General features: G+C 55.5%; 4 protein-coding genes across 4 annotated transcripts; 2 read left to right on the top strand and 2 right to left on the bottom strand.

Moving 5' to 3' along the window:
- Positions 1 to 426: 426 nt before the first annotated feature.
- On the top strand, positions 427 to 3049 carry CAOG_01105 (hypothetical protein). The gene is made up of 3 exons (XM_004365919.2): positions 427 to 1130; positions 1272 to 1484; positions 1662 to 3049. The coding sequence occupies exons 1-3, from the start codon at positions 992 to 994 to the stop codon at positions 2978 to 2980; spliced, it is 1671 nt and encodes a 556-aa protein (XP_004365976.1). The 5' UTR covers positions 427 to 991; the 3' UTR covers positions 2981 to 3049.
- A 43-nt stretch (positions 3050 to 3092) lies between these two features.
- Positions 3093 to 5731, top strand: CAOG_01104 (hypothetical protein). The gene is made up of 5 exons (XM_004365918.2): positions 3093 to 4053; positions 4198 to 4271; positions 4422 to 4645; positions 4751 to 4876; positions 4969 to 5731. Exons 1-5 carry the CDS (start codon positions 3189 to 3191, stop codon positions 5648 to 5650), a joined length of 1971 nt encoding a protein of 656 aa, XP_004365975.2. The 5' UTR covers positions 3093 to 3188; the 3' UTR covers positions 5651 to 5731.
- CAOG_01103 (WD repeat-containing protein mio-B) lies at positions 5728 to 9876 on the bottom strand. Its single transcript, XM_004365917.2, has 10 exons — positions 9513 to 9876; positions 8779 to 9202; positions 8062 to 8621; positions 7824 to 7940; positions 7577 to 7745; positions 6960 to 7465; positions 6654 to 6853; positions 6331 to 6577; positions 6143 to 6239; positions 5728 to 6067 (listed from the first exon to the last, which is right to left on the bottom strand). The coding sequence occupies exons 1-10, from the start codon at positions 9843 to 9845 to the stop codon at positions 5862 to 5864; spliced, it is 2859 nt and encodes a 952-aa protein (XP_004365974.2). The 5' UTR covers positions 9846 to 9876; the 3' UTR covers positions 5728 to 5861.
- Positions 9877 to 9956: 80 nt separating this feature from the next.
- CAOG_01102 (hypothetical protein) lies at positions 9957 to 12116 on the bottom strand. The gene has a single exon (XM_004365916.2). It carries the CDS (start codon positions 12108 to 12110, stop codon positions 10095 to 10097), a length of 2016 nt encoding a protein of 671 aa, XP_004365973.1. The 5' UTR covers positions 12111 to 12116; the 3' UTR covers positions 9957 to 10094.
- Between the last annotated feature and the right edge of the window lie 587 nt (positions 12117 to 12703).

Genomic DNA, 12703 nt, shown 5'->3' with positions numbered 1-12703 from the left:
AGCCGGTAGCCCGAAGTCCCAACCCCGTGGGATCCCGGAGCCTCACAAACAACAAATTCGTATTGTCAATGCAAATCACAGCACACAGCTACCTCGTGAAGCTCATCGGGTAGAGTTGGCGTTCTTTGTGCTTGGCTGAAATTGTAAGCGTTCGCCAAAGCCTCAGATAGCATCGATTTGGTTTCGAGTTGGCGTTCGACTCGGTCGTCACGATATTCTCAGTGCCGCATATTACATGCTTATATTTCAATCCAGTTGATAACGCGATCATGAATAACAAGAAGCACCCGACCATCTTGCGACCAAACTCAGCAGCAGTCGTTTCAGCAAAACAAGTTTGAGCACCCTTCGACGTTTTGACCCTTCACTGCTGATTTGCAAGATTTATCGCTTTTCTTTTTTCTTTTCTATGGCTCACTCCTTACACTTCTACACCCCCACCCCACCCCCTAACCCTCCAACTCTTCCATTTCAAAAAAACCATCGTACAAAAAGCGAAATACAAACTTTTTTTTTTTTTGTTTGTTTGTGTTCTTTTTCCCCCCTCTTTGCTTTGCTTCCTCCACTGCTTGTTCCGCCAAGGGGACAACAAACTAGCATCCACATCTCCCGCTGCTTCGAACCGATTCCCTTCGTTCGGACTGTACATAACCTTCGCACGCTGGAGAGTGTTTGGGTCTAGTTCAGCAAACAATACGTTTGGTTTGTTGAAAGTGCGCGCTCGCGATTTTCTGGTCGCCTCTGCTTGCTCATCAGCCAATTTGCCCCCCCCCTACCGCCTCCGCTGGCCTCGATTCGCTTTCGCTCTGTTGCGTGATTGCACACGTCTCCTGGTCTGGTCTGATCTCCCATTCCGTCCCATTCCGTCGCTCTCCAATCGATTGATCGCTCAACAATCCGTTTTCGCGTCATCAAGTTTATTCCCCCCGATCAGTCACTCTTTTTTTGTTCTCCCGCCTTCCCGCCTTTCCGTGCCATTGTGACCAAAGCCATGAGTGCCCGCAAACTCAAAGTCATGCTCAACCGCGCGGTGAAGCAGCAGCTGCCGACCCCGCACAGCACTACCGTTCGTACGTCCCCAGCAGCCCCGTCTGGCGATCTCCAGACTGCCTCTGCTCCCGCGCCCACAGGTACAGCCCTCATCACGAAATCTGAGCAGGAAAGCACAGCACAGCCAAGAAGGATGTGCGACAGAAGGGGCGGGCGGGTATGGGGAGACACAACTTTCAATTTCTGACCCGAAAACCTCAATTCTCGCTCGCGCACCACAGTGAACGAGTTGCTCGCTCGTTACCGAGCACAGGACCCACGACACAAGTCGAAGGCTCAAGTCTCAGAGGCCAGCAACGCTTTGTCGTCCGTTGAGCGCCTCAGTGCCCATATTCTTCAAGACGAGCGTCGCGCACGCGAGGCCCTGTTGGATCGTGCTCGTCGCGCCGTTGCAGCCGGACCCCCTGCGCCGAAATCCTGGAACTTACTTCGCGGTGCGTGCATTCTTCAGAGATTTGGTTATATAACCGCGGTTGTTGCGAAAGGAGGAGGAGGGAGGGGGAGGGAAATGTGATTTATGAAACCAAACGATTGCAACACCCTTGAGCAATCTTTGGCTTTTTGGCGATTTCTGACCTCGTGCACTCGTGCATTTCACGCACTTCACGCAGAAATTTGCGTCCGACGGAGCAGCAGAGGCTCTTCTGCTGCAAACTCGCCCCCTGGGACAGTGCCAATGCTTGAGACGCTCGCGGCTCGGAAGGTCGCGCAGATGCTGCCCACCCTTTCTGTCACGGACTTGCAGGATTTGTACTGGGCGCCCATCCTGATCCGGGAGATTGTGTATCAGTCGGCCATCCGTGCTGGCACCTTGACGGATGACGTGCTCGTAGTGCTGCTCCATCTCGACGACGGTTACCGCTCGGTGGACGTGTCCAACAACTCGTCGGTGACGAACGCCGGTCTGCTGAGTGTTCTTCCGCCGGCCGCCGACCCAGACGCCGAAAGCCTTGCTGATCTCGAAACCTGGGAAGATTTGTTCGATGATGTTGGCGGCTTGGATCAGCACGAGCAGTGTCGCTCGATTGTCCTCCCAGTAACGCCTGCCGCCAGTCCCGTGGGTTCGATCAGCGCGGCCCCGATCGCCATTCCGCTGCAGCAGCCTGCTTCTACCTCCTGCCAACAGTCCCACGGGCAGGAGTCGCCGAGTGGAAGCTTGCCCAGTCGACCCGGTTCTTCCTGGAATCGCGACGCGTGCTCTGAGGCTGGACGCCACGTCTCTACCCCGACCGCAATACGTCGAGTACCACCCCGCCGCTCCCGGGACCCGTTGCAACAGCTGCAGTTTGATATGGATGACGTGTTGGAGGACGTTTCTTCGGCGCCCGAGCTGCCCATCAGCAACCGCGAAGCCAAGCCCGCCGCTGGCAGTAGTACCGCCAAGAGTTCCGACTGCGCCGATGCAGGTCTGGGACAACGACCGCGCGGCCGTTCTCAATCCCAGCCAGCGTTGACGTTGGGTCGTCGGCAAGTCTCGACATCAGCGCCCTCGTCGGCCACGGCCTTGTCCACGTCGCCACCCATGCCGCGAGGGATTGGCGGGTTTTCTCTGCGTGCCTGCACCGTTCATATCGTGACGCTTGACATGTCTTTCAGCCTGGGCATTATCGGCGGAGGGGCCTTTGTGCGACAACTGGCTGAGCGCCTCCCTGCGTTGGCTGATTTGCGCATTGCCGGCTGCTTTGATGAAGAGACCGGGCCTGAGACGCTCTTAACTATATTCGGGGCATTGACCAACCTTGTCTATCTCGATGCGAGCAAAAACTACTGGCTTTCGGGCGCCGAACTGGACTATCTGGTTCGAAAGACGCCGCCTCCTCAGTCGCTGCTTCCACGGCTGAGTGCGTTTGTGCTTGCAGGCTGCCCCATGCTGCGACACGAGCATTTGCATGCGTTGGCTGTGGCTCGTCCGAGTTTACAAATTCTGTGACCTCGAGTTTTTTTTTTTTTCTTGTTCCTTTGGCATTGCAATACAAAAATCAGGCCAACATCCTTTACCAAAACGAGATTTTGTTTCAGCTTTTCAGTGTTTTTTTTTTCTTCTTTTCTTCTTACTTTTTCCAAACAAGCTAAAGCACCCCTACTCTATCGTAAACAGCAGCATTCTAGCAGCAGATTGCATCAAATCACCAACAAAGATGCGGCGACGACCATGGCTTGCTGGCGATGACACGGACGATTCCGATCCGGACGAGAGCAACGACGACGAGTTTGACGAGGACGAAGAAGATGTGCTTCCATCGGATGCTGGAAACAGCAGCTCGGCAGCGAAGTCCGCATCAACAACAACAACAGCAGCAGCAGCAGTGATGCCGAGCGAGGGTTTGAGTGCTCCTGCTCAGGGAGCCCAGATTGCAGCGATGGATGGTCGTGGGAACGAGCAGTCCGCAGCAGCAGCCAACGCGCTGATCGACGCAGCAGCAGCAGCAACAACAACAGCAGCAGCTCGTGTCGATGAAGGCCGACACGACACGACTGCATCTGCCGGGATGGCCGAGGCGAGCGGACTGCCGGATCAGCCAGCGTCGGAGTTCGCTGCGTCGGATCCGAGTGTTGCAGCCAGTAGCAGCAGCAGCAGCAGCAGCAGCACCGACCACTCTGCTCCAGGCAACAGCAGCAGCAACGGCAGCAACAGCAACAACCAGGTTGGCAATGCCGAGGCTGCGTCGGCGATGGATGAAGCACTGGCAGTCACTGAGCCCGCCGTTGAGGCCACTTTGGCCGCCGAGCAATCTGCAGCTGCGCAGAGCGCCGGCGGGCAAGGAGAAGCGGTCGGCGAGCTGGCATTGCGGTTCAAGCACCTCAAGGAGCAGTTTGAGCGTGGCGAGCTGACGCGCGACGAGTACAAGCACGCGCGAACGAGCCTCGTCGACAGCCTGACCGGAACTACGTCGGCCGGCTCCAAGAAGACGCCCGGCGTGACCTCGGCGGTGGTCAAGCCCGGCCAAGCGCCGCTCGCAGTGGTTCCGAATCGACAGCGATCGCGTCGACCTCAACTGCAAGGTGCGGTTTGTCGATCTGTCTGACTTTTTGTTTTTTGGGGGCGGGGATTGCTGCGAAAATGGATGGAACAAATGATCGTTCATGCTAAATCCTTGCGACTTGTCCCGCACCACCCCCCCTCTTTATTTGATCCGATCCGATTAGATTCCGTGACCGATAACGATTACAAGGGAGGGCCGCGACGTGCGCTTCCGCGACACTTGTTGCCTCAGGAGCCGGTAAGTTCGTTTTCGTTTCTGCTTTGTTTTGCGCGATTTTCTCCATGATTCGTCGCAATCTTGGGATGGGAAGATGATCGCTCGCTTGGTCTTCCGATTCGCGCTAATACTCCAAACTTACCAACCGCTGCACAATCTGTTCCTACCCAGGCCAATCTCGAAGAAAAAGCCGTTAAACACATCTTTGTCGCTTCCACGCGATCATGGCTTTCGTTGCCAACACGCGTCAAGGTGCAGCGTGAACTCCTTGGCAAGCACGGCGAGCGCAAGGCATTCCACTTGCAAGAGGTGGGTCCTGGAAGGGACGTTGCGTCCGTCAATTATGTTGCCAAGATTTGCTTGGACTCGGACGCCGCACGCCAGCTGCTGTTTCGGTACGGGCGTTGTTTTTGTGCTTGTCCATCATGTCGTCGCTCTGCTTGTTGCAGATTCTTATTTGCGATTCCGGCATTTCCCGCCCTTTTTTGGCTTGCACACAGGTGGGTGGAGGATCAGATGTACGCGCGCGAATGGGCCAACAAGTTCAACGAGTTCCAGCCGCCAAAGAAAGTCACATTTGTCGATGCCTGGTTGCTCGAGCTGGTCGACCGCTCTGACAAGCCGATGTAAGTGTTGGCGTGACTGTGAGCCAATTGTTAATGCGGTTGAAATTTTTTGTCTGGTCGCTCATCGTTGCAACAATCTCTCCAACCTTCAGCTGCGCCGTCGAACAGTTCCTCAGTGGGTCCTTCCAAAAGCATAATGACAAGGAAGGCAGACCAACGGTGCAAGACCGAAACACTCCGCAGGCCTTCTCGCACTTTTCGTACGTGGCTTCGGACAGCAAACTGTTGATTTGCAACATCAAGGGTGTCGGCGACACCTACACGGATCCCCGCATTTGCCTGGCATCCCACGCCTATTTGCCCCAGCAAGGAGCCGGGGAGGCATCGGCACCGGCGGCAGCCGCGCTTGAGCTCGAGATTGCCGCCGACGAGCGAACCATTGCCAACTTTATCGAGTCGCATCGCTGCAATCCGATTTGTGTCTACCTCAAGCTGCCCATTATGAACGGACCCCCGACAACAGAGGCGGACGCTCAATCTGCTGCCGCAGATAATCAGGCTGCTCGCTCCCGCGCTGGATCATCGCGTGGGACCAAGCAGCGCCGGAGAGGGCGTCGCAACAGCGACGCTGCTCGACAGATTGTGGCTGGTCGAGACGAGATGCGTGATGCAGGCAAAACTATTCCCGCCGTCACGTACATGCCGCGTGAAAGTGTCAACATGATGCGAGCGCTGCATTCCCCGAGCCTGGCTACTTCTGCCGCAGCCTCCAGCACAGTCACACGAGCGCCTGGCGGGCTTCCGTTTTTGCTGCAATGTTGTTCGATTTTGTAAAAACAATGTGCTTGTCGATTTGGTGTTGACATGCTCGATTTTTTTTTGTTTGTCCTGGACTCGGTTTGTTTTGATTTCGGTTGTTCCATAAAAAGTTTTTTGTTTTGTTTTGGAAACGCTCACACAAAACCACCCCTCACACAAAATCAAACCGAGACAAAAAGGAAGGAAAAAAAAAAAAGACCATTCACGCCGTCGGTTGTTCAACATATTATGTGGCTTGGAGTTCCGCTCGCTCAAGGGCAATAGATCGGTCGAGTGATTGGCAATGGCATTCGCAGCCTGTGACGGGACACGAATTGTGGGTTTCAAACCATTCGAGCAGGTGGTTGGCATGACCCCCATGGCGGCAGGTTTGGCACCAAGTAAACCATTGGTCAAAGGCGCCGCCCTTTTTCTTGCTCTCAAACTCAGTGTCTAAGCGGAAGGGTAAGGGGGTAGGGAGTCAGCGGTGATAGACACCAAGCGCCGCATCGAATCCTCAAAACGTACCATCGCTGACACTGGGAGCTGCAGAGCTAGTTCCCAGCGGAATTAAACACAATGCACATCGAGGAAGTGCTTTTCGACAACTAGGGCAGCTTGTGACCTGGAGATACAAAAGCAAAACCAGAACCAAGAATTGAGTGCAAAGGTCTACTCAGATCCCAGCCAAAAGAGTGCTGCTTTTGCTTCCTCACCTTGGGTTTGGACGGAGGACCAGCAGTCATGCCAGTGGTGACACCGTGCATGCCCGATCCGCCAGCACCGGGACGATCGCGGGAAGGACCAACTGTCAACATGCTTCGGGACACAGAAATGTTGCACATGTTGCAGCGCACAAAGACCTGCTGAGGAGGCTTGTTGCTGTCGTCAAACAAACGGCGCGCGACATCAAACAAGGCTCGTTCATGCCAGAGCTGCCACATATCGAGCAGATCTCGGTAGCTGTGACGATTTGTTCCGAACGCGGTGAGATGAACGAGCGCGAACGGAAAGCCCAACCTTTAACAATCGTCTGTACCTTTCAGTCCACTGCCGAGCGCGAGCATCAGTGGTCTTCTTGCGGACCATCAGCAAACAAGCCGTTTGCACGTCGCCCGTCATGTTCACATACTGCTCGAGAAGGTCGATGCCTTCGCCGGTCAGGCCAGTCAGCACCAAACCGTCGAGATTTCCCTCCTTGGTAACTTGTGCGGTCAGCCGAGTTGCGAATTGTGTCAGCTGCAACAGAGCGGAGAGGGTCAAGCGACAGGTACTCGGTCAGACACGATTGCATCACAGAACGAGAAAACACAAACCCCGGCCCCAAAAACCCGCCTGCACAAACCTGAGAATCGTTGAGGAATCGGCACGCAAAGCCAACGCGATCGGCGAGGGATACGCCGCGCTCCTCAAGAACTTCGGAAAACTCAGCGGGCTCGGCGGTCAAAAATGCAAACGCTGCACGCAGATACGGGTGCTGCAGCCTGCTGCGGAGGTGACCACACATCTCCTTCCACAAGGCGTTCTTTTCGGCATAACCAGCCAGCGCCATTGCAACCAATGTCAAGTTCGAGTCAGCACCGGGTCGCTGAGCGCCCGCGTTGAGCGATTGGATGGCTCGACGGATGTCAAGATGGAAGAGCGCGATCGCGGACGCACGCTCGTGCTCATCCTCTCCTTCGAGCTTGCGCAGGGCGTTTTCCAGGGTGTCGCGGTCACGCTCAAAGCCCCAGTCGCAAATTTTCAGCGCAAGTTTTCGTTGGGCGCTATGGTAGACTTGGAAACTCAAATTCATGTCGTGAGTGGCTGCAATTGTTGTCGAATTGGCTCCCTGTGCGCTGGAAGCGGCAGCTGCAAGGTGTGCAGGGCAAGGAAAGGAAGATAGACGAGCGGGCATGGGGGTGAGCAGTCGTTCACCTTGGAACGAAAAACAAAACATCACAAACAAAAGAACACCCATACCAAAAAGCTTGCTCTCGGCAGCCATCACGGCCTTCACGCCTTGCAAGCTGAAATCGAGCTTGCCAACCTGGGCCTTTCCTTTCTTGGACAACATACTGACGTGATGCATCCACGACCAGACGGGCAAAAGCGGGTCGGTTGGCGACAGCAACTCGAGGTTGGTAAGAATCTGGCGTGGGGAGAGAGGAGAGCAATTGAGACGACGAGCTGCTTGACCACGACAAAAACAGACAAACATCCGACATACATCCACGCCATATCCTGCAATGGCTCGCGAACGAATCGCAAACGAGGCGTCCGTTGTGTACGCCGAGTTGCTTTTGGGTTCAGAAGAAGAATCTGCCTGATACACGGATGTTTCATTCTAATGAAGGAAGGACAAGCGGGCAAAAGCAGCGGTGAGGTCAGTGTCCCTAGGACCCTCAAACAAACAAGCAAACCGACACAACAAACAAACAAAGCAACAAAACAACCCCCCCTCTTACCCCCCAGGTGATGGGTCCTTGAGGTGACCAGGCAAGCGACACTGCCTCGGTGACACGGTTGTACTCGAGGGCGGCATTGGCATTGTCGGATACGGTGAGAAGGCTGTTGGGTTGTGTCGGGTGCCAGGCAAAGCTGGCGAGCGGAGCAGTGTTGTTTTGGAAACGCCACGCTTTGGCAACAGTGACGGCCGAAAACGAGTCTGAGGTCGCCTCTGCTGTCGCAGCCCCAAAGAAGGCGGTTGCCTCGGCAAGCGCAGACGAGTTGGAGAGCGCGAGTGCAACGTTGGAGCCGACGGACTTGATGTCCCAGAGCAACACCTCCGACGAGCTCGCGCTCACAGACGAGAGCAGCCCGGAGCGTGTCGGGCACCATAGCAAGTCGCTAATGTTCTTTGGCTCGACATTGAGGGAGAGCACGGCGTCCGTAAACCGGCGGCTGTCCCACACCTTCACAGCACCCTCAGGAGAGAACGAGGCAAACTGGAATGCATTGAACGGATTCACGGCTACTCCAAGCACGGCCTTTGTTGAGGTTGTGAGCAGGCGGCCCGAGACATCCGCTGCAGACCAGAGTTGGGGGATGGTGGAGCGAAAAACGGGAAGAAAGGCAACCACAAATGCAGAGTTGCCGGGTGAGTCGTCATTCATTCGGCAGTGCGAACACGGCAAATCACAACTAGCAAACGTCCACGTATACACCACAGCTCTTGCACTCACCTCGGAAATCATAAATACGCAGCCATTTGCTACCGCCACCAACAAGCAGACACGAAGGACTCGTGGCCATCCATGCGAGCGACTGGACAGCATCGTTGTTGCACGTCTCGGCAAGAGGCTTCTCTACGGCGCGAGCCGCAATAGTCGCAGCGGTCGACTTGGTCGTGGATCCTGACGAAGGGAGACCGGAGCGATTCGCACCGACGTAAGTTGCCGCTGGATTGAGTGCAGATGCAGAAGTCGTGACAGCGGCCGCAGCAATCATGGATGCAACGTCCCACACACGCAGCGAGTAATCTGTGCGGCCTCGGTCGAGACCCGCCGCCAGCTGGGTCGTGTAGACGGGATTCCAAGCGACAGCATTGCACGCGCGATCATAGCGCGCCTCGAAATCACGAAATCCAGACAGCCGCGGAGCATCCGTCTAAACATGACGGAAACAACAAGGAAACAAGGTTTAAACAAAAAGTGAGTTGGATTGTTTGTTGCCAAAACAAGGACAAGTCTGAGCGCCTCAGAAATCTGGCTCAAATCTGACTCGTAGACCACACAATACACACACACACACACACTCTCTCTCTCTTTCGTTTCAATTACACCAAAGTCATCTCCCAGCCTCCACACACTGAGAGAGCTGAGCTGAGGGAGTGAGCGTTTAGTATGGGAATTGTTTGGTTTTTAAGCTGGGTTTGTTTCGATACGAAGCAATGACTAAACGTTTCATTTTTTTCTACCTCAGTGGACAGCGTTGCAAATCCGACGTGACCGTTCATCTGGCCGACCGCGAGCAGGCCGCGCGCATCGGGACTCTCACACCACGCAGCGCAGCGCATGAGCGGGAAGTCCGAGTTGACCCCGACGAGCGAGATCTGCGACTGCTGCGACTGCTGCGGCTGCTGCTGCTGCTGAAGGGCGGAAACGGAGCGCGCCGAGATCGAGCTCGACGTCGGCCGCGTCACGTCCGAGACCTCGTACAGGCGAATGTCAGTGTGCGCGACAATAAAATGGGACGGCGCGGCGGACGACAGCGACGACGGCGGCGCCCACAGAACGCGGCGACGGCTCATCTCGGGCGAACAAACGAACAATGAATGAAAGAAAGACTAGACTGGCTGGGCCAGCATAGCATCTAAGCATCTAAGCAAGCAAAGCAAATGGACAAAGCAGTGTAAAATGTGGATGGTGCAGTACTCTATTGTAAAGTGGAGCACAGGTTTCTTCATCCACAACCATAGTCATAATGCAGCATAGGTGAAAACAACGAGAGAGAATCGACGAACGCTGGGCTGCAAACAAAACATGTGTGCTGACCACCACTAAGAATCAAACCGACCCCGCTTGGAGGCAGAGTCACCTTCGTGATTGTCGGGAGCACGCTTCACGCGGTCGAAAATGGTCACGGGAGGAGGCCTCGAGAAACTCGTTCCTGGACGTACCACATAGGGATCGAGCTCCCTGGCGCGTTCAATCAGTTGATGAACAGAGCGGAAGTTGTTGGTGAGCAGTCGATTGGCGTCTGCTACTCGGCCGTGGTCGGCGGCCGTCTTTTTCCACGCCCAAACGGGCCGGGGTTTGTTGGCACTTTCCGTGGATTGCGACGCAATCACGCCGAGAAACCTTGCGCCAGGCAAGTGCGACTGGATGAACAGGCTCATCGGCTCGACCACTTTGGTCTTGTACACGTCGCTCAGATGAATCAGCATGTGGCCGTTCTCAACCAAGCGCGACCAGGCCTTGGCCAGCGACAGGCACAGAAAGTTCACCAGCCAGGCATCCTGCCGAGGGTGGTCAAGCACAGACTGGCCTGGCAGCTGCGTGTAAATCTCGAAATCAAAGAACGGCGGACTGGTAAACACCATGTCAAACATTTCGCCTTCGGGCAGGCGGGCCGTCTGGAAGGGCTCGTACACGATGGTGAAGCGGGACTGCGGGGACACTTGCTCGCCAGAAGCATGGGGTCCGAGCTCGGCAATCATGGCATCGTGACCCGCGCGCAGGCCCGTGTTTGGGTCGACTCCGACGTAGCGGGCCACGCCAGCGGCCATGGCTGCAATCAAGCGGTCGCCCCAACCAGCGCTAAAGTCCAGGACGCGCGTTGCGCCAAAGTGGCGCATGAGAACGACGCCCAGTGACGGCTTGAACTGGGTGCACTCCTTCACATTCTCGTACAGAAATTCTCGCAGCGATCGTGACGTGTACCCTTGGACCCCAGGAGCGCCTTGCGCAATGAGCCGGTACTCACGATCCAGCAGCTTGGTGATGAGCTGCAGACGCTCGTGCGAGTGGCGCCACGACTCCATCGCGCTTATGGGCTGGTCTTGACGCCGCGCTAGAAGGCGGGCCTCCTCTTGAAAGAGGTCGGCAATGACGTCCATTGCGTCATAGTCTGCGTTGGTCGTGGAGATGATTGCCGGCGTGCCAATTGCGTCGAGAAAAGTCCTCGGCAAGAAGTTTCCAGTGACGAAATTATGGTTTGGGATTTTGAACATTTGCGCTTCGTGTCCGGACAAACGGCGCCATTGGTCGGCGGGCTGGAGGTGCTGCAGACGCTCAAACATTGCGAGGGGACTGCCGAGGTGGTGGCGTTTGAACGGGTAGCTGATCACGTTCGCGTCACACAGGCCGTTGATGGTGAGCGCCAGCGGGGAGGCCTGGTTGGGCTGTTCTGGCGCTCCAATCTCAGCGTACTGCTGCAGAAATGCCGGCTCAAGCTCAAGCATGCGTGTCGTGCTATTGTAGTGCCCACCCGTATTGAGCAGCACGTACTGGATGAGCATTCGCAGGACGCGAGCATGCTGACGTTGAATCCCTTTCAGCGTGAGCAGGTTGGCCAGCGCGACCGAGGCGGATGCGACGTCGTCAAGCAAGCCATCCAGCGCATCACGGACTGCAGGTGCCATTGTCGCCAATCCATTGCTCGAGTCTTGTTGTTCCAGCACTGCGTTGAGCAGCTTTACCTGCTGGTCGATGGTCAGCGGAGCACTGGCACTGGCACTGGCAGTGGCTGCTTGATCTGGGTCTGGGTGATTCCCAATGGCAGTCCGCAGCGCGACGTAGTGCACCGCCTGCCGCGTCTTGATGTCCCGAGCAGTCTCAAGGATGCATGCGGACAACGATGACGGCAGCTGGACGACCTCGATCAGCGTTTCGACCAGCGCATCGACCAGCTCTGCCTGACTGCGCGCTGCAGCCACGCTCTGCGCCAACCCGCTTGCAAGCATCGCTGAGCGTTCTTGATCTTGATCTTGATCTTGATCTTGTTGTTGCTGTTGTGGTTGTCCACTGCTGGATGGAGCTGTCTCGTCCACACTGCTGCTGCTGCTGCTCGACATGTTCTCAGACAATAAGGACTGAATGAAGCCGATTTCTCAGTTCGCTCTCCTGATCCCCCTTTCCCCACCTCTCTGTGATACAAGAAGCCACTTCAAAATCACTTTCAATATTCATGGATGACCAGGTACAAGTCATTGATCCCAATGTTGAACTCCACTGCATCGAGCTTTCAATCCCAGTTCCAATCCCATTTCCCATTTTCCATTTGTTTTCAGCCTTTCTTTGATCGCTTTCATTCATTTTTCAGTTTTCATTTTTCATTGTCAATGTTGAGCGTTGGTCGTGTTTCTGCTCAGCGCGGCGTCGCTGCTTCGATTGCGCGGCTTGTTGCTGCTCGCTCCGAGGTCAGCCACGCTGCATCCACTCGCCTCCATCCATCCGTGGCTCAAATCATCCCCCTAAGCGAGTGAGATTGAGACTGAGAGTGAGAGACAGAGAGTGTGTGAGAGAGAGTCATCCATTGAAGCTCCGTTGGAAAACACATCGATCACGCTTTCTCCATCTTCAATGCTGGCTCAATCCTGTCTCAATGCTGGCTCAATGGTGGCTCAATGGTGTATCACGTTCACTTTGATTCATCATCAGCCCCCCT

Source organism: Capsaspora owczarzaki (assembly GCF_000151315.2).
Source record: "Capsaspora owczarzaki ATCC 30864 unplaced genomic scaffold supercont2.1, whole genome shotgun sequence".
Taxonomy (NCBI): Eukaryota; class Filasterea; order Ministeriida; family Capsasporidae; genus Capsaspora; species Capsaspora owczarzaki.
Note: the sequence above shows the minus strand (reverse complement) of the source record. Positions and strands in the feature narration are given on the sequence as shown.

What these genes read in the sequence shown, in the direction of transcription:
- CAOG_01105 (XM_004365919.2), top strand. Translation starts at nt 992, where the DNA reads ATGAGTGCCCGCAAACTCAAAGTCATGCTCAACCGCGCGGTGAAGCAG. An exon ending in CTCTGCTCCCGCGCCCACAG is followed by an intron (nt 1,131 to 1,271) that starts GTACAGCCCTCA and finishes CGCGCACCACAG; the next exon opens with TGAACGAGTTGCTCGCTCGT. An exon ending in ATCCTGGAACTTACTTCGCG is followed by an intron (nt 1,485 to 1,661) that starts GTGCGTGCATTC and finishes CACTTCACGCAG; the next exon opens with AAATTTGCGTCCGACGGAGC.
- CAOG_01104 (XM_004365918.2), top strand. Translation starts at nt 3,189, where the DNA reads ATGCGGCGACGACCATGGCTTGCTGGCGATGACACGGACGATTCCGAT. An exon ending in GCGTCGACCTCAACTGCAAG is followed by an intron (nt 4,054 to 4,197) that starts GTGCGGTTTGTC and finishes CGATCCGATTAG; the next exon opens with ATTCCGTGACCGATAACGAT. An exon ending in GACCGCTCTGACAAGCCGAT is followed by an intron (nt 4,877 to 4,968) that starts GTAAGTGTTGGC and finishes TCCAACCTTCAG; the next exon opens with CTGCGCCGTCGAACAGTTCC.
- CAOG_01103 (XM_004365917.2), bottom strand. Translation starts at nt 9,845, where the DNA reads ATGAGCCGTCGCCGCGTTCTGTGGGCGCCGCCGTCGTCGCTGTCGTCC. An exon ending in AAGGACCCATCACCTGGGGG is followed by an intron (nt 7,941 to 8,061) that starts GTAAGAGGGGGG and finishes TTCCTTCATTAG; the next exon opens with AATGAAACATCCGTGTATCA. An exon ending in GATTCCTCAACGATTCTCAG is followed by an intron (nt 6,854 to 6,959) that starts GTTTGTGCAGGC and finishes GCTCTGTTGCAG; the next exon opens with CTGACACAATTCGCAACTCG.
- CAOG_01102 (XM_004365916.2), bottom strand. Translation starts at nt 12,110, where the DNA reads ATGTCGAGCAGCAGCAGCAGCAGTGTGGACGAGACAGCTCCATCCAGC.